This window comes from Panonychus citri, unplaced genomic scaffold (assembly GCF_014898815.1).
Source record: "Panonychus citri isolate SS breed McGregor unplaced genomic scaffold, ASM1489881v1 Contig00143, whole genome shotgun sequence".
Lineage (NCBI taxonomy): Eukaryota > Metazoa > Arthropoda > Arachnida > Trombidiformes > Tetranychidae > Panonychus > Panonychus citri.
In genome coordinates, this window is record NW_026515548.1 from 1,636,575 (window position 1) to 1,656,529 (window position 19,955).

Here is a 19,955-nt window from a genome sequence, read left to right on the forward strand (position 1 = left end):
TTTTGTTTTTCATTTAATGAAATTGCTCAAAGAAATCTTACCTTCCTCGTTTTCAATCGGTTCACATTAGCTAAACCTTTTTCTTCGCGTTGATTCAAGTATAAAAGAACAAAATATTTATAATAATCTATCATTTACCTTTTTACTAACATCAATTGTATTCATCATGGTAAGTTGCAATTTATGATTTTTATCTGAATCTTTTGTTTTCATTACTTTTTCTTTTAGTCATCACTAGCAGAACGACAATTGACAGACGAAAAATTTTGGGTAATATTAAATGGTATAAGGTACGCGTCGGTACAAATGAATGAAGAATGGACTAAGGATTTCATGAAAGGATTCGCCTCAATTTACGTCCAGAAGCGAATGATTGAGACAGAGTTTAAAAACAATGCAAAAACCGAGACAGAAAATGTTGTACTAATTAATATGAAAAACGCTCTTTACATTCAAATCAGAGAGCGTTTTCTTTATTTTGTAAAAAATTCAATCAATTCAAATAAAAATAATTGTCAATTTAAATTCTGTTTCGTGCGCAAAAACCCATTATATATTCTTGCTTCTTCTTAGATTTTTCATTAACAATAATGTCTTTTACCAACGAGGTTTATCTCTTATGCGTGAAAGAAAGTTTGCAAGAAGAGGGAAAAAATCGTCATCCTCATGATATTTTTCGGTTTGATAATCCGTGTTGTGGAATTAAAGAATTTGATCTTTTTCCACTAATTAATTGTGCCTGTCCACCAAAATTTTGACCGAAAATGCGAGTCATTTTCTCGCCCTACGGTGAGTTAAATCGTTTACGTTGAACTTTTTTTAAATATTTTATTCAGTTCATGAGCATTCAGGTAATCGTGACTGGCGCTATCAATGGATGTGTGTGTACTGCGGTTTATGCTTCTCAAACCTACGTAATATTTTGCTACATGTTGTTGATGTTGACATTGATGATGATATTCAACCTCGAAAACCAGGATGTGTGGAACGAATTAAACGTGGGGATCTGAAGAATCGCGGATGGCACATTGAACCGAAAATTCGTCATTTTTTGAACGAATAATCTTATTCCATCCACAAGATTTTATTGCTATTCCAAAGAAATGAATCAACAATTTGTCAAATATGCCTTCTCTCTTGAAATCGCTTTTTTCAACATCAGTAAGTGTGAAGGATTATTTACTGATAAACAAATTTCTTTTTGTTTTATGACCTGGAATAGTAATGTAGAAGAGGTCACTCAATATTATCACTCAGTGCGAGGATATTTCAGGGCAGATATCATTGTCAATCATAAAAAACATAAATCAGCCAAGGAAAAACTTGAAGAGGTTAAGCTACGCCTTAAATTAAATGATGCACGGTGAGTGGTTGAAATTCAAAATTTAATTTAACGGTCAAGGATGATATAAAATCCAGGATCTTGAATGTTTTTTTCTCATTTAAGTTTTATTCTTTCTAGTGTTTGGGGATCTAATTGTAAGTTAACTGTACTGGAAAAATGAAATTTCTCATGATTTTTATAAAGACAATGTAACTCTGGTTTACTCAGATACTGATTCATTTGCTAAGACTTCGGATTAGGTCCGCACGTTTAGAGACCTGAAATTTTTTGTACATATAGCTCATGTCAAACTACATATTATGTGCAAGTGTGGAATTGAGGAAAGATCTAGTTCCTGAGATACAGGGCTTCAAAGTTGGATTTTGCCATAGAGCTCTATGCATACTGATGCTTTTTACCTCTTGATTTTTGTATGTGTTATACCTTATGGTATGAAGTATTATCATGAAAAAAGTTAAGAGTCTAGCTACCACGGGTGAGTACTTATAGTGTGTTCTTTATGAGACTTAATTCATCTTTTACTATAATTAATGAACCACTGCATATAGAAGTATTAAATTCAATATCAAGTCAAGGTCATTTAGAGGACATTTTGAAATCTAGATGCATTATTTTTCTGTGTATTTTTGCTATGCTAGAACCTATCCAATTATATAGGCGTAATGAACATATACGCCGTATGAGGGCGCTGGAATGATAATGTTGCGGTTATAAGCAATAATTTGTCATTATCATTCCAGCGTCCGAGTTGGCAGGACTCGGAGAACAAAACCTTGGCCCACTTACCGTTCTTGGGCCCCAGGCTTCCAGGCACCCGGTAAACAACATCTGTTTGGCCAGTAAAATTCAGCTCTACCTCCTCGTGGTACTGGCTGGGTAATGCAAACAAAGCTCTGGTGATGTTCAATCTCAATATTATGTTAATTACTTTATGTTACTACTTAGACACCTCTGCACTTAAACGGCGCTGCGAAAATTTTTTGACCCCTCCCACTCGAGTGGGCGTGGCCGATAGCGGCTTGGTAAAAAGCATTAGTATGCATACAGGAAAACTTCATTTTTACCCATAGAGCTCTATGGCAAAATCCAGCTTTGAAGCCCTGTATCTCATGAAACTAGATCTTTCCTCAATTCCACACTTGCACATAATATGTAGTTTGACATGAGCTATATGTACAAAAAATTTCAGGTCTCTAAACGTGCGGACCTAATCCGAAGTCCAGCCAAAACTTGGAAACGAGGCTCAAGAAAGGATACTGACCGACTCATACAAGTATGCATGTGTCTATTGTAGATAAAAGGACACTGATCTCTTGTGGGTTAAAAAACATGTATTTGGAACTCGAACTGGAGAAACGAACATTAGAAACGCATGCTATGTTCGAAATTCTCTAGAAAAGAATTCATCAGGGTTTCAGGCAAGACAGCATTCCCAGCAAAATTTACTTTAGCTAAGATTATTTGCAAAAATGATGAATACATCACCTACACAAGTGATGGCGAACCAAACTTTACTGAACCAAATGAAATGAAGCAGAATCTAAGTAATATCGTTGTGTAAAACAAAAAAAGACCTGGCAAAGGACGACCTCCTCTTGTCTACACCAATATTTATTCAGCCAGATGTCAAGAGCGTCTCATGACGGAAGAAATGATAACTACTATAAGAGAAGCTGATGCTATGGTTTTAGCTAGACCAACCACCAGCATTGAACCAGCTCACAGCTCACGACAGACTGCTACAGAGCCCATACAACCACAAAATGATGTAGTTCTCAGAAAGTTACTAACATACTAGGTCCATGTTGAAGGTTATTGCATGAAAAAGACGGAGAAATCCGTTACTGTATCAATTATGGGAGAACCGATGCATCACCTTCAAGATTAACAAATTTAGAACAAATAGATACTTATAAAGAATTGGAAACGCAGGAACAAGTTAAAGAATGGTACTCACGCTGCCCCATAAACAGTCCTTGTAAAGGAATTGAAATTTTGGATGAAGAGATCGACATGATACATTAGACATACATTATGCGATAAAGTTTTATCAATGATGCACAAGTGAAAGTTACCAGTTATGTTATTTTAGGTTAGGTTGGGTTAGGTTCATCAAACCAAAGACGTGCGTGTGACTTTTTGTGTTCTTTCACACGAATACCTTAAAATGACCTTCGAACGCTACCTCCGTTAAACGACCTTGAAAATCGTAGGTTTGAGCACTACAACTCAACAGTTCTCTGGTCAAGTCTGACATTCATATGACTTTTAGCTCTGGAGTATTTAGTGTAATAGCCGTAGTGGATAAAAAACGCGCTGTACATCCATGATTTCCACCTCTAATAATAAGTGTATGAAATCTATCATTTCCATCCTTATTCTATTTTGAATTAACGTTATCTTGGCCTTTGTGATCAATATTACATTAGTTTACGATTTTCTTCGATTATTTCTTTCATCCTTGGTAACTTTTTGTATCAGTTCTTTTGTTTATATTAACGTTGATAAGCGCATTTGTAAGTGGAAAGTGATTAATCTCTTCATGATGTAAATAATAATATTTGCGTTCAATTATATTGAGATATGCGGGTATTGGTTCACCTCGGACTAATTTCAAATTATATTCAAAAAGACATTCATTTGAAAAAATACCTTCTTTGACATTTTTTGGTTAAATACATAATTATCGTGACCAATGTCGTTGACCAATTGATAAATTTTCTTGTGTTTTTCCCTTAACCAAATCTCAATCAAACAGCTAAATCCAGATATTATCAAACTTTCTTCCACACAAAAAGGGCGTAGCATTTTAAAAACATCTATTAAATCTTTTTGAATAGATTGACTTGCCTTAAGTCGTGTGTTTATCGAATGATAACCCACCACCTGTTCGTGTCTCGTTACACAAAAAAACAGTCTGGGTGTACAATTTGAGTGTAACGCCTGTGCGGCGAGACTAACTTGACCACTTTTTGCCAACTCTGAATTTTGGTAGCATGACATGTAAAGACCATTGGTATTTCTTTTAAATATTTTGGTGAAAAGATTAGAGCGAGTTCTGACCAACAGCAGTCAATAAGCAAAGGAGTCAGCTCGTTGTAAAAGTCCATAAAGAGATCTAAGCGCATAAGTCCGGGATCAGTCCATTCAAAGATCATGTTTCTTAATCTTTATCTAAAAGAAGAAGAGTAACTTTTTGCTATTAGCAATAGATAGCCTTGTGATTTTTGCATGTAAATAATAATATTTGCGTTTGGTTATATTGAGATATGCGGATATTGGTTCACCTCGGACTGATTTCAAATTATATTCAAAAAGACATGTAACCTGAACACCGAACTTGCCGTACCCGAACTTGGTTTGACGTTATTCGAGGAGTCTTGGATGGTATTTAGAAATTCGCGAAAGTTTTGAGAACTCGGAAAATGAAGATTAAAGGTAAGTAAAGGTAAAGTGTGTGAGTTTGTTGAGATGAAAATAGTTCATTTAAATTCGGAATTGTAATCAGTTGATTACAGAAAATTAGCCGCAGCTCCTTATGGCTGAATGCATCAGATCGTGATAGAATTTGGTTCTAGTAAACCAAACCAAGTTACACCCAAGGACCCGTCAAAATTTTGTTGTAAGTTTTGTGAAGTACCGGTTGCGCTTATAGACTTGATGCGTCATGAGACGTGAATGTATGTAGTATTGATTGAACATTTCAAGGTGATCTGAAGGTAATTCAACAAAGAAGAGTATTCAGAGACACTACTGATAAGTTTTGAGGTTTCTATGAGCTTTGCTATGCACGTTAGGATAAATTTATTGAATAGAAGATTTTCAACGGTTATTAAATTAAACTGTAATATCTCAAGGTCTGTGACAACAGCGATGTCTAAATTCAATTTTCAGAATTAAAAAATCTGGAGAATAACTGTATCTGATCTTTTGATATGACAATTGAGTATCGTTCAAACTCATATCACTCAAGTCTGCGTCTCTCTGACTCTTAGTTGCTGAGAAAATCGCAAAAAAACATCGGTGAAAATAGCTGAATAGCCCTGTAGATAAATTTACGGTTCAACAAAAAACATGTTATCAAAAGTTTGCATTTAATGAGTTTTTCATATTTCTTTTTATCCCTAACATCAGTACTAGACTATAACTATGTTATTTTTCACGAAAATTGGACGATAAAACCATTAAGAAAAAAATTTGACTGATATCAACCAGTTCTGATACGGCGAAAGTTGATCGAGATTGATTTTTTTAGTTTCAATTTTCTTTGTAGAAAATGAAGAGAATGTTCTATCTTTTTATTTGGTAACTCTTTTTTAGCAAACATTCCATCTTTTCAAATTAATTCTTAATGAGATGATTTCACGTTTTGTTAATTTAGTATTTTATTCGCGATTCCTACCTTTTCTTTGTAAAAGTTGACATGATTATAGTCTAATACTGATGTTAGGGATCTGAAAAAAGTTTTCATAAAAAATAAATGCTAAAATAATAATTAAAAGTGAAAACGTAAATGTCACCAGAGTTTCAATTCTCAACTAAAACCCGAAACGGAAAAGTGGGCAGCTAAAATCATGATTTTTATTCATTTCGAGAAGTGCTCTATCGATTACACTAGTGGTTGAATCAATATCGACTGATCAGTTCGTGAACTTCCCTTGTTAGTTGGTTTGCCCTTATTTAATCCTCGACTCGGTATCGTTTTGTACGGAACGTATTGTGCTTCCATTCTATCTTCTTCAAATAGCCTGAAAATCAGCGTAAATTCAATTGACAACAATACAGCTAAACTAAATGAGTTTGAGGGTAATTTTATATCATTTGCGCATCGAAAGCGATGAGAAAATCTTGGTAAATTTGAATGCCTTGATTATTTAACTACTGATAAATTGTCGTTATCACCTTTGTTGTGCGTAATGAGGCGATTAAACTAATCTTTTTCGAATTTGTATAGCTGTTTTTACAATAGACCTTGATTTTATCACTCAATAAATTAACATAATTATACATTTCAAATCATTTGATTATACATCTATTTCATAGATATTGAAACATCCAAATGAGTTCTACCAGAGGACAGGATATTGGTATGGTCGTTGCCATTTCACAAAAATTTGTAGAGATTTCATGGAAATGAGGATTAAATTCAATGGACATCATAAAGGTTCCAAAGGAAAAGTGTTCCATCAAAATTAGCTGTTACCAGAGATGAATTGTCTGAAAGAAAACGAGCTTCCACCACTCCAGTTGATCCTTGTTTTCTCATGTAAAAAGCTGCCTGTTGATTTTGGAAGAAAAAGGAAACAATTTATCATGAGCATTTGTTATTCAATTCATTCACTCACCATTGGATCAGAACATGGATATGAAAATAGACGAATGTGACCATCTTCATCGCCAGTGACCAGATACTTTCCATTGGGTGAACAATGACAACAAACATTGATCACTTCGTTGATATTGTGATTATCCCAAATACCTCTTACATCTTCACCTCCGGAACAAGTTGCCTCATGCCATTTAAGATTTTCAGATGATGAAGATATTCCAGTTAGATATCTAAAATTTGGAAGATCCCCTAAACAGAGTAAAAAAGTATCAAAGAACAAATTTAAAATCACCAATCCAATCAATATTTGTTTTTAAAAGCTCAATAGAATTGAAAACAAACTAATCCACTTACAAATTATCAACTCTTGATAATTGTTATCATTTACTGAAGTTAGAAGGAAACAATTGTCAGTTGACCATTGAAGACTCAGAATTGGATGTGGACCCTTGAAAGAGATAAACAAACAATGAAACATTGGGAACAAGGGAATTGAATACTAATTTGATTTTACCTTGAGAACTGAAACCTTCTCATAGACGAAACCATCATCGAAAACAGGTAACAAGTACATTACTCCATCATGAGCACCGGCAGCCAAAAAATTACCATTGGGTGAATAAGATAAACAGACTATTGGAACTTTACAGACATTTAATTGTGCAGCTAAATTACCAGAATTGGCTTCGAGTATCTGAATTACACCATTGACACCGCCAACGGCTAATGCCTGACGGGAAGGGTGAACAGCAATCGACAAGAGTTGAACCTTTAAGAAGATTATTTTTTCCCCGAACCAACAAACAAGTAAGTAATTAATTACTGATTATTTCAAGGCGATTTTCTCGAGAATCTTTTCTAAATTCAGAATTAATTTACTTACATCTAAAATACTTTTCCATGTTAATCTTTTGTCACCCCAACGACAAACCTTAGAATCTAATGCACACGTAAAAAAGGCATTGTCCCCTGGAAGCCCAGCGATACCTCGTAATCCCCCAGAATGACCCTGAATGATTATTTGGAAAAACGATAATTAGTGAGAAATATTATGCAATTTTAAAGTTAATGGTCACTCACCTCACTGAGAATATCAAATTTCTTGCCATTTATTGCTGACCCATAAGCGATATAATTACCCTGAGTGCCAACATAAATGTTGAAATTTGGATTTCCCTTGGTGTTGATTGTTGAACAAACTGAAGTTATTCCTCCAGCATCTTTGGGTACCTAATTAGTCAAATTTAAAGGTTAAAAATTGATCTCAATTGTTATAATGTATCGATGTTCCTCTCTCACTCTATTTTTAGTTGGATGAATTTCGAAGAAAATCAATTGGTTAAATCGATTTGGTCACGAAAATTATAATCAATGTTCATTAACATGAATTATCAACCTACGTTTTTTTTCAAAACATACTAATCGAGTAACTAATAAGCCATCAAAGATCAACCCAGTTATTCAAATCTGTGATTCATGTACATGAATTTTCAGTTGGAAAAATGTTTCATGTCTAATCAACATTATCGTTTTCGTATATTATTATTATTGGTAAAGTATTTAACTTTTAAATTACTCAAGTCAAACATAGATACTGATCAATATTGATATTGATTATATAACTTAACAGTATTTTCTTACCATGATTGTATTAATTTGTCGAAACGTCAGATCACTGATGTCCCATGTAATGAGAAGCCCATTTACATCACTTGAAACCAAAATGTTATTGGAAAGATATTTAATGCACCCAATTGAAGTCTATGATTTGAAAGAATTGGAAAAAAAATCAGTCATTCTATATATATCGTGTTAATATTTAACTGACCTCTTGAGCTTTGAGGTCAGTTACTCGGAAGACCATTCCGTTGTCAGGATTTTGTGACCAGAGAGTGAAAAAGCCATCAGCTGATCCAGTTAAGAAATCGCCATTAGATAAAAAATCAATACAAGTGAAAAGAACTGGTTCCTTTGATTTCTTTAAAAAGAAATTACAACAATTAGACGTTTTGATTAGCCAACTGATTTATTAATTTTTCGAAATCAACTCAACTGGTTTGATTAAACTCGTTGGATTGTATTTGGAACCAATTGATTGCCAGAACGTTAAGTGTTTCAATCCAAAAGTAATCAAATCTCCTCCTTGGGGAAACGGTTTCACTCCGATTAATTTTACATCTTGAGTTAATTTGGCCTAAAAAAACGCAAATTAGTTAAATTGATTAGATTTTCAATTAACTTAATCATCAAACATACACTTATTGAGGCAACTTCGTGATTATTTTTCCAATCCCAGATAATCAAATTAATATTATCTTTCCAACAAAGTATCAACAGGAAGCCCTATGGATGACAAAAGCACAGAATCAAGATTAACAATCTCGACGAAAATTAATCGTTACAATGTAACAATTACCAGATTAGTAAAAGAAACGGAAATTATGGAAGTGGAATGAGCTAAATTTTCATAAACAGCCGAAGTGGTCAAATTACTCGAATCCCAAACACGAATCTCCGAACCCTTGGGAAACAGAAAGAGAAACAGTTAAACGAAAGATCGTTACAATTAACTAATCAATGAACAACTTACCGAAAACATTGACTTATTATCAAGAGTATTTTCATGAGTAGTTGCAATGAATTTACTCCGCTCATCTAAAGCCATACTAAAGAATCAAAAGTTAATTGTATGGACATAAATCGTTGATTAACTGGATCAAACTATTTACCATTGGATATCATGTGTGCTCCATGTAATATCTTTGAGTTTGATTACGAGGATTCCAAAGGACAACAATTGATGCCACAAAGAAAACGATCTCATCGGTTTCAAGAATTGCTAAATTGTTACAATTAGTACTCTGGTGATTACCTTTATAACCATACCTGTGACAATCAACAGTAACAAAAGAAAAATCAATATCAATGTTACTAAAACATGATACAATTAATTTCCTTATTACCGGTCATATCTACTCGGTGGTAAAGTGTTCAATTAACTAATTACAAAATGGTGATAGTATTAATTATAAATGTTCATTGATTGTTGACTATTTTTCTTCCTATTGACAAATTATGAAGAGGATGTCAGAGTTTCTTGTAATGTTTTCTTCTTGCTATCGTTAATCATCAGATTAATAGTAATGATAATTAACTATCATTTTGATGGTAAAGTGAATGAACTAAAGTTAATCAATTCCATTTTCACTGGGATTAGTATTAATTTATAACATGAGAAAGTTCAATGATACTTTAACTATCGTTTATTAATTGTCTAGATTAATTATTAACCAGCTAATTATGTAGATAGACTGAGGTTAATAATTCAATTTTGATTGTTGTTTAATCTCATCTGGTTGAGTGAACAATTTATATTCAACATTCATTATGGTTAAAATGATATTAACCAAAAAGCTGCAAAAAGAAACAACAATTTAATTGTTGCAATCAAGTGATTAGATTTAAAGGAAATGAATTGATAAATTGATTGTTGATTCGATAATAATAACAGTTACAAATAAAATCGTAAAATAATTACTAAATTGTGAAAAGAACACGAAATTCATGAAAAGATTTTCGATTAGATCGAGTTTCCAATTCTGATCATATGGAATCATTACTATTATGATTGTCGAATCAATTTCAATTTCAATTTTCCAATGAAGATAATTTTCTCATTCGGAATTGATCATGTTCTTAATCAAGCTAATTGTAAAGATAATTATTCAACTTACACCCAAGAGAGTTGAAAGTTTTTGTCAGGAACGTTGATCCCTTTGAATAGATTATCATCCGAGTTAATTGTTTGACCATTTGGCGTTTTAATTGTTTCGATGTAATTATCATCATGAGCAATTTTCTCCAACACTGACAATCGATCGGTATCCGTTTCGTCGTGCTCATGGTTGATAATATCTTCAAGAGAAACCATTGATGAGCCCGTGCGTCGACCTCGAGCCGTTAGATCGTCAACTGTACCGATATCACCATTTTCTACATGACTAAAAGCCGATGAAACTCGAGCTCGATTCCCAGTTCGCTTGGTAACTGACCCGCTATTCTTGGCACTTTTTTCCTTTCGTCGATTCTCAACTTTTAATTTAACTTTATCTTTAATCATCTCAGAAAATAATCTAACTCTTTCCTCATCGTCTAAATTGCTATAATCAACTAACTGTTGATCCTTGATTGTACTTTTTACCTTGGCATTGTTAATTGAATTGAATTTACTTTTCGAGTTGATTGTTTTCAGCTCATCCTCTAATTTGGAAGCCTTGTTATTAGTTGATTGTCGCTGATTATCAGACAGCGATTTCTGATCATTAACATCAACCGGTACGAAAACAACAGGTTCATGATTAGCTGATGATTTACCTGTCGTTGTATTTGATGATGAGCTACTTGATTTAGTTGATTGTTGCTGTTTGTTAATCCATTTCTCTGTTAAAGGATTAGTCTGGTTACGTTTAATTTGATTGTCATTTGATTTGGTGGATAATTTTTGCTGATTTTTGTCTTTGTTTGATTTAATTGTAACTGGTTTACTTTTATCATTAGATGGAAATGTTTTACCCTCATTATTATTACTGATTGTTGTTAATTTATCTACTAATCGTCCATCTAATTTACTTTGATTTTTAGGTTTGAATCTATTTCGTGGTTGACGAGCTCGTGGTGATGTTTGTGTCGCAATTGAAGTGACCTTACTCATCGGCGTTTTCCTTTCACTAACAGTTAGAGGCCAATCAACTGATCGCATCTGATTAGTGTCACTATTTGTTGTCTTTTGTGTCCAAATCTTATCAACAGATTCTAAGGTAATTATAAATGGTTCCAATTACTAAATCTATTCATATGTATTAACATTTAATGTACTCGCAATCGTTTAATTACCTGTGGAATTAAAACTCAAGGTTGGTGGGGGTGTCACTCGATGCTGCTTTTGGATATTATCCTGAGGTAAAATATCTTGACTTCTATGGGAATTCATTGAAGTTTCAAGTTCTTCGTCTTTAAAACCAATCAGATTAATCGATTCCAATGAACTTGGTCTTTGACGATGATTAAATGATCTGAAATCGTTATTTCCAGTATTGCGAATAAATTTATCCCGATTTTTGGCACTTTCGATATAAAATATTGTGAAATCACTTAATTGTCTCTTTAATTGTGATATACTTCGTATCTAAATGTAATCGAGATGAAAAGAGAAATGTAACAATCAAATGGTAACAATTGAAAAAATATGGAAATTTTCAGATTAGATTGAAACTGAAATTATTTTCCACCAAGTTTTTAATTGTTACAATTTTGTATTATTTTAAGAGATTTTCGGTGAAAAGTATTGATCAGTAAATTATTAAATCGATAAAAAAGTAATTATATTGAGTAAAAGATAATTTTGTTGTATTAAACAAAGATAATTCTAAATAGTGGAAGAAAAAAAGTTCTATCATCAACTGACCTCTTCTCCGTCACTTGTGTACAATCTTCGCGCATCCTTGACCATCACGGCTTGTCCAAGATCTTTGACGACCAGTTCAAAGGTTCGTTGTGATCTGAGATTAAGAAAAACTCTCGTTCGCAGGGTCGGATCTTTACGGTTTACAATGGTCACTATTTTACCCTCCTTAGAGTTAAGAGATTGACTTCGAGGTGAATGGTCAAGAATAGAGGGTAAAGTTGAAAGGGGAAGGGTTGATGAGACGCTTTTAACACCCTCACTGTTTAAAATAATTCCGTTATGATTATTGGCACCTTTACTTTGTTTATCTTGTTTTCCATAGGGTAGAACCTGAAATCGAGTGCTATCCGAAATAACATACGATAGACCCGATTCAAGATCATCTATTGAGGTGACCCGTTTACCATTTACTGTGAAAATATATCGGACACCAAAGGTTACCTGAGATTTACCGTTAAGATAATCATAAAGTGAGGTCAAACTGTGAAAATCTTTACCAGGTACAATAGAGACTCGAATACCTGGTTTAAAAGGTTCACCATTGATATAAAATGTAACTATTTTGGCACGATGTTCGGATGCTGCTTTTAGCGCTTTCGAACCGGAAGGATTAAGATCATACTGACCAATGGTCTCACTCCCATTCCCACCACCAAATCGACCGGCATTTGGACCACTTTCATTGACATTTTTCAATTGTTTCAATCGAGTTGAATCCTGCATCTAATTGTGCAGAATCAAAAATGATTTGATCCAAAATTTAAAGTTGATTATTGTTGAAACAATTTGCACACAATAAACAATTGTCATTAATCAACATTTTATCAAAAGAAACAAAAATCAATACTTTTAATTGTAACAATTTTTGAGCAATTTGCAAAATAATAATAAAAAAACACAGGTAAAACTCAGGTAGATTGAAATGATTGAGATAATGATGGTTCACATGAGGGGTGGTGATGATTATCATGAGTGAGTCAGAACACTGAATTGTGAGTTGAATCAGTTTTTTATGTTCATCTAGTAAAGTAAATGAACAATTATCAGAGCATATCGGTTGAAATAATTAACAATTGATTCACAATTAACCAGAGATTCAGGTATATTAATCAAAGAGATTGCAAAGAGTAAATCATATTGAATAATAATAGAATAGGCAAAAAAGTAATCCAATTTGATTGGTAAGAAAACGATAACCACAATAATCTGAAATCGTTTAACTGTTCATGATTAATTTTTTTCTTCTTTTTCATTTTGTAATCATTTTTATCGTACTCATAAAAATCGTGATTAACTGATTCCAAAAGTTAACCTGAGATTTTGATAGTTGAACATGTTACGGTTTCATTAAGGGAATGACGAAAAAGGAAAAGTTCTGAATTGTAAGTGAATCAGTGATCGATATTTTCATTTCATTTTATTATTACTAAAAGTCCATATATCATGATGAATTTCATGTTGATGATGGTGATGAATATGAGGCTGTAAATTTATTGATTGATTTCCGATGTAAAAAAAATAACAATCAACATTAAGGTTAATTCATAATAACAGTTGAATGATAATGACAATAATTATGGTGAATACACTGAAGGGATTGATTGAAATTTTCAATGAAAAACATTGATAATGATCAGAAAAGACAGAGATATCTTGTAAATGATCATTAAATTGTTAGATTGTCAATATTTAATTGTTATCCAAAGTGATTAGTGAACTTATTTTTTTCCTTCTCTCTCTTAATCAATTTTCGTAAGTTAATTGCCGATGATTTGATTGTACGAAAACATTCAACTAATATGTTGGTACTTTTTGTGATTTGGTTGTAATGAAAACGAAACGGTTAATTGTTACAGAGAAATTTTCGCTCTCTTAATCTAATTGGTAAAGGAAATGAATGAGAAATTAATTCAACCCACAACATTTTAACAATTGGATTGATTAGATTGTAATAGTTAATTCAGGAGAAGAAGTTAAATGAATACTATTGAAAGAAATGAAATAAAAAGAGAGAACCTTTCGAACCAGAATTGAATGAGTTTTGCTTAGAACTTTTTTTTTCAACCTCGAACTTGCCAATCATTTGGATCGATAATTTCTCAATATGATAATAAAGAACTGGAGAAAATAATAGTCGCAATAATCATCTGAATAAGAGGGAAAATGGATATTTCCATCATCATCCTTGGTGGAAAATTGTTCTTGTGAAAAATAAAAGTTCCCATCGATTAATTTTCCTTCACAATTTCAATTGTTATTGTAAATTAACACCATTAGCTGATTAAAACTGCGCCATCTCATCTTAATCACGTCCTTTTAGATCAACGCTACTCTCAGAGTGATTACTAAATTGTTAATTATCAGTAAATCATGATACATCCGTTTGTTTATTATTATTTCCACCGAGTAACAATTAACTTATTCACTGGAATTCAAATCATTATTTTCTACCATTTATTGAAACCTTCTTCAAACAATTAACAATCGATTCTGATTTATTAGATTTAAATGGTTAAATCAATCTCATTGCTAATAGTTAATTGTAATCATCCAATTTTCCATGAGATTTAAACTCTCATAGGAATTTAATTGTTCTGATATGTTCACCTATTTGATTCAATTGATTATCTGCTATTACAATTTGATAATCTAGCTTCTTGTTAGTTAAAAATTAATTGTAACCATCTAACAATCAATATTAAATTGTTGTCAATGATTTATCGTTAGTTTTATCTGTTGATTTGTAGTTTCTTTTTCCGGTAGGAAATAAATTGATTATCGATAAGTTAATTGTGTTCAATTAATGTTTTTTAATTGTACTGTGATTCTTAGCTAATAATCAATAATAATAATGAATAAAAGTTATGATTTAGTTAGGGTTTAATTGTTGTTGTTGTTGTTGAAGGTTAATTGATTTTATTTAATTTACAATTAATCGGCTTCTTGTTGACCAAATTCTGGATTGAATTCAAACTTTGGGTTTACCGAATTAAATTTTCATCGATGAGACTAGTGGCTGTAAATTGTTTACATAATTAACTATTGCAGTTAATGTGGTAATTGGATTTGTCGTATCGATTGAATCTGGAAGCGGAAGCTGCTTACAGAAAGCGGAAACGGAAGAGATTTTCAAATTCTCAACCTCTTGAGATCTTGCTGGAGAAAGAGTAGATGACTCTCGAAATATTCGTTGATCATTGTTCATTTGTACAATTGCGTCAACGAAAAGGTTAGTTATCGATTCGACAAATTTAGAAGCGAATTCATCATAAAGTTCATTTGACGAATCAAGTTGTTCCTCTGATCTTTGTAGAATCGATAATTCCGATCTCTGTTTAAGAACTTGTTGAACAGAGGCTGGAGATAATCCATAGACCAACAATTTACCTGCAGCTTGACATAAATCAACAAATTCCTCCTTCTTAATTGTAGCTCCATAAACTGCAACAATCAATCAAACAATTAGAGAGATACAACAAATCGTTTTAACAAATCACAAACTGTTGAAACTTACCTGTTGAAAAGGTGATGACAACAATTAAACTTATCGATAGCTTCATTTTTTTTAATTCAGTTTATTTTCACTTGATTGTTGTATAATCAATGTTAATCATTCAACTAACTGTTAACCATGTTAGATATGATTACTTTTATATTACATTTGTTTGCTGATTATCCTATTAATCTGCTAAATTTGATGACAATTGGCTAATTATAATTGTCGTAGTCAAGATTAAACAAATGTTTGCTGGAAAAACTTGTCGTTTTTGTCTTTATAATTTAATCTTGAACTAAATTATTAGTGTAATTAAATCAGATTCAAGTATATAAATCATATGATCAGAAATTCAAGTGATGTATTAAAAACAATTAATATGATTCCAAATGATTTCCCAACTAAATTTGAATTAATCTACATGCACTGGTAGATTAATTCATAGTAATGGATTAAGGAAATAGCAATGGTCTCATTCAATATCTTCACAACTAAAGTTAATCTAATCTCTCAAGTTTTGACATTAATCAACTTTAATATATTTAAATCCAAATGATACAATGTTTACTCAATCGATTGGCTTATTTATTTATATTAATAATAATATAATGAAGATGAAGATTAATTAACAAATGAACTGAAATGTTGATGGAAAAATTGATGATCCTCATGAAACTGAATCGCACGGTTTTCGTTGACCAAATTTACGAGCGTAAGCACTTCTGACCACATTATCGCCATTATTAATACTATTATTATTATTATTTTCGTTAGCATCGGTGCTACTTTTCTTGTAACTGTTGCCCATTGGCACTAAAAACCCATAGACATTATATGAGCCATCGTTTTTCTTATAATTGGTTTTGAAAACTGGACCAAAATTGGAATTGCTTCCGTTTTGATCATCTCCATACGAGGAAGATGGAGAATTCGAGGATGCTGGTCCATTATCTTTTCGCGTCTCTCATCATCCCAGGCCACAGTGCGAAGTGACTAATTAATTATCACGAAAGAATAGGAAAAGAAATTGAAAAAAATTGATCATTTTGTATTTACCGAATTTCTTTCCATCGTTTATTTACCTTGACATATCTCGAAAGGTCCTGAAGTCCGTTATCCAAAGGTCGAGTTGGTTTACCATTTGAATATTGGCCATTGTTGTTATACTTGACATTTCCATCAGCTGATTCTGTCTTTTTATCGTATTTGGCTTTTCTGTAACCAGATTTAGGTGGTGCATTAAAATAACCATTACGATTATAACCTCTTGATCTTCGAGGATTAAATATTGGATTAAGTTTCTCATCGACCAATACTTTGGCCACAATTCCATCGATCACATCCTCTGGAATATCTGAAGATCCTTTACCTTTACCATAACCGAAACCAATACGATTTGATTGAGAATAACTTCCAGTTGATATTGATGGTTCTGCATCTAATACAGATAGAGAAAGAAAATTAAAACACCACAATTAACTAATCTCATCGAACCGTCTAAACCTTAATCACAATCTTAATTATACGCAAAAAGATTATCCAAGTAAAAAGTATATACTCAATTCAATAGACTTTTACAATTAACAGACATTAATTATCACCATTATCTTTATCTTGATAATGATTTTCAGCTTAACCAAAATCAACGTTTTCACCAATTTAACCATCAGAGCAAAGAGATTAATTAACAGAAATTTTTTTAATTATTCTCATTTAACTCATGCTAACACTTTGATTCTTTCACTAATCTCTTAATCTTATGAGATAATCTTTCTAGTGATTGATCAAATTACTTGCCAATCGGAAATGTAACGACAATTATTAAATCATTAGTGATTAAGGACAATGAATAATTAATGAATGTTGTCTGATTGTAACAATTTTCATTCATAGAATTGGCTGTTCAGTGCCAATGAATAAAGTTTTTTTCGTGTTTAGAAATCAGTTTACTACAATTACTCAGATAAATGACCGTTAACACGAACACAAAAAAGTGACCTTTGAGGTCAAGAATAGCGTGATTGTTTATTTTTCTCAATGAATGAAGATTAACTTAATTAAAATTAAATTCACTTCACAATATTAATAATCATTCTGTCCAAGTAAACGACTCAGATCTAAGTAAACAATAGTTATCAATATGTTTTTCTTGAGAGATGAGTGAATTTCATTGAGTAATTAGTGAGAAAAAGTAACAACAATTAACATTGTTAGACTTACCTAACATTGATGGATAAATAGAGTTGATCCCTTGAGCACCATATAAAAAGGGATTAGGCTGATGAGCAAAAGGATTAATAAATGATCCATGATGAGGATTAGGATAACCAGGTGACCAGATTGAATCCATAGGCATTAAATCATGATCGATAGATGTGAACTCATTAAATGCTGGAAAATGGTGATTAAATCCATCAAAAGCAAGATTATCATGAAAAAGTGGATTAGCTAATAATCCAAAAGCTGGAATTATTGAAAAATTAACGAAGATCAACAAAATAGATGAAACAATTAACACCATGATGAAGAATTACTGATAATTGTTATGGTGTTAACAGAATGAAAATGAACAGCTTATGATGATGAAAATGATGAAAATCGAAATTAGAAATGATTAAATTTGATTCGATAATCACAAATGTAAGAAGATGGAGACGAAAAAAAAAACTTTTTCAACTAAATTAAAACTTATTATCATATAAATCAATTGAATCTAAATTTGATTAAAATGAAACAATCGTTTCTTGAAAAATGTAAACAAAACAAGATTGGAAAAAAAGTTACGATCAGTTTGACAGGTAAAGGTAAACAACAAGAAAAATAATAATAATGATAAACAAAATAAACAACAATCAGTATGAAAGCATTAAATCAACTAAACCACAAGAGATGACAAAACAAGAAGCAACAATAATACAAGATGAAGATGATGAAAACTGAGTAACTCTCATGATCGAGTAACGGTGAATGATGAAACGATTCGTGTTAAACGGTAACTCGATGTATTTATTTTATTTTAATTGTCTTTACATTCATTTAGATAAGTAAATGAATGGTCAACATGATGAGTGACCAACGAGCTGAAACGGGACTTTTTACTTTTAACGATATGAGAGGCAGAAAGAGTAACTGGTTTACCGGGTTCCTCTCTCTCTCTCTCTCTCTCTCTTCGTACTATCATGAATTTAGGTTCACTGAACTTGACTTTATGTAAAAAAGATGAAGGAAGAAGATGCTAAATAATGATGATCATGATGATGACAAGGAAGATGAGAAGAAGATAAAAGTTTGAATGAATGAAAACAAAGAAGTAAAAGTTTTGTTGTTGTTGTTTCTTACTTTTTCACATTCTTAATTAACACTAACCCAAAGTGATGAGCAACTAATTATTTTTATGACCATCTCTCATAATTATCTGGACAATTAGATGGATTGTTAATTGAACTAATTAACCAGGTAAAGCTTGTTTATTGTCTTCATCAATGAAATCATTTTTCATCTTTAGTAGTAGTTTTCTTACTAGTAGTAACTAACCTTGTATAGCACAATTTGTGTGTGTGAAATTATGTTAATCTCAAGTGATGAGGATGCTAAAACCCTAAAGAGAAAGAATGAGAGAGAGAAAGAGAGAAAGAGAGAGAGAGAGAGAGAGAGAGAGAGAGAGAGAGAGAGAGAGAGAGAGAGAGAGAGAGATGAGATAAAATTCGATTAAAAATGTGACAAGTACTAATAATAGTCTAGAATTTACCTGTTAAACTTATGGGAACCTGAGTAACCTAATATTTTACAATTAGAATGTCGAGTAATTCAATTAGATTAAAGGTAAGAAAGTGTTAATCCAGTTCAAGAAAATTAATCCAAATACGCCAAAGGGACTGGACAAGGTCAGGCCTAAGTTAAAAAATTGTTTTCCTTTCAGACCAATTAAATGAACTATTTTAGATTAACAAGATAATCCCAAATGATTTAAATTAACGGAAAACAATGACCAGTTATTTATTTTTATTTAATAATTGATGAAACAATAATTAACTTTTTGTTTCCTAAACGCTAATTATATTATTACAATAGTAAAATGATGTTGTAAACGGTCATCGTGAGTGTTTCTAATTGCTGTTGGTTTGATTTTAATTGTTTCATTTTCATTTTCATCTTCATCACAATTAAACTAAATATAAACCTTATTGGAAATAATGATAATATTAATGACAAATACTGACAATTAATAAATAATCACGGAAGAGGAAACATCATGATCAATAAATTTTATTCCCTAATCCTGATTAATCTGAATTAGTGTTAATTCAATTTTCCAATCATG

At 32.0% G+C, this 19,955-nt stretch overlaps 2 protein-coding genes, 1 long non-coding RNA gene and 1 pseudogene across 3 annotated transcripts; 1 reads left to right on the forward strand and 3 right to left on the reverse strand.

Annotated features, from left to right (window-relative positions):
* Positions 1-5,935: 5,935 nt before the first annotated feature.
* On the reverse strand, positions 5,936-13,479 carry LOC128396106 (echinoderm microtubule-associated protein-like CG42247). Its single transcript, XM_053356632.1, is given in 17 exon segments — positions 5,936-6,623; positions 6,691-6,923; positions 7,029-7,122; positions 7,189-7,443; positions 7,558-7,683; positions 7,755-7,904; positions 8,316-8,435; positions 8,503-8,652; positions 8,728-8,868; positions 8,931-9,017; positions 9,091-9,195; positions 9,265-9,340; positions 9,404-9,418; positions 9,420-9,560; positions 10,409-11,486; positions 11,568-11,859; positions 12,139-13,479. Coding segments are annotated over 17 exon segments (3,918 nt in total). The 5' UTR covers positions 12,862-13,479; the 3' UTR covers positions 5,936-6,491.
* On the forward strand, positions 7,772-8,734 carry LOC128396107 (uncharacterized). The gene is made up of 3 exons (XR_008326773.1): positions 7,772-7,900; positions 7,985-8,225; positions 8,346-8,734. It is a non-coding gene; the product is annotated as an uncharacterized LOC128396107 (long non-coding RNA).
* A 1,449-nt stretch (positions 13,480-14,928) lies between the features above and the next one.
* LOC128396070 (uncharacterized) lies at positions 14,929-15,763 on the reverse strand. Its single transcript, XM_053356591.1, has 2 exons — positions 15,653-15,763; positions 14,929-15,579 (listed from the first exon to the last, which is right to left on the reverse strand). Exons 1-2 carry the CDS (start codon positions 15,696-15,698, stop codon positions 15,128-15,130), a joined length of 498 nt encoding a protein of 165 aa, XP_053212566.1. The 5' UTR covers positions 15,699-15,763; the 3' UTR covers positions 14,929-15,127.
* A 366-nt stretch (positions 15,764-16,129) lies between these two features.
* Positions 16,130-18,689, reverse strand: LOC128396064 (uncharacterized protein DDB_G0283357-like; annotated as a pseudogene).
* Between the last annotated feature and the right edge of the window lie 1,266 nt (positions 18,690-19,955).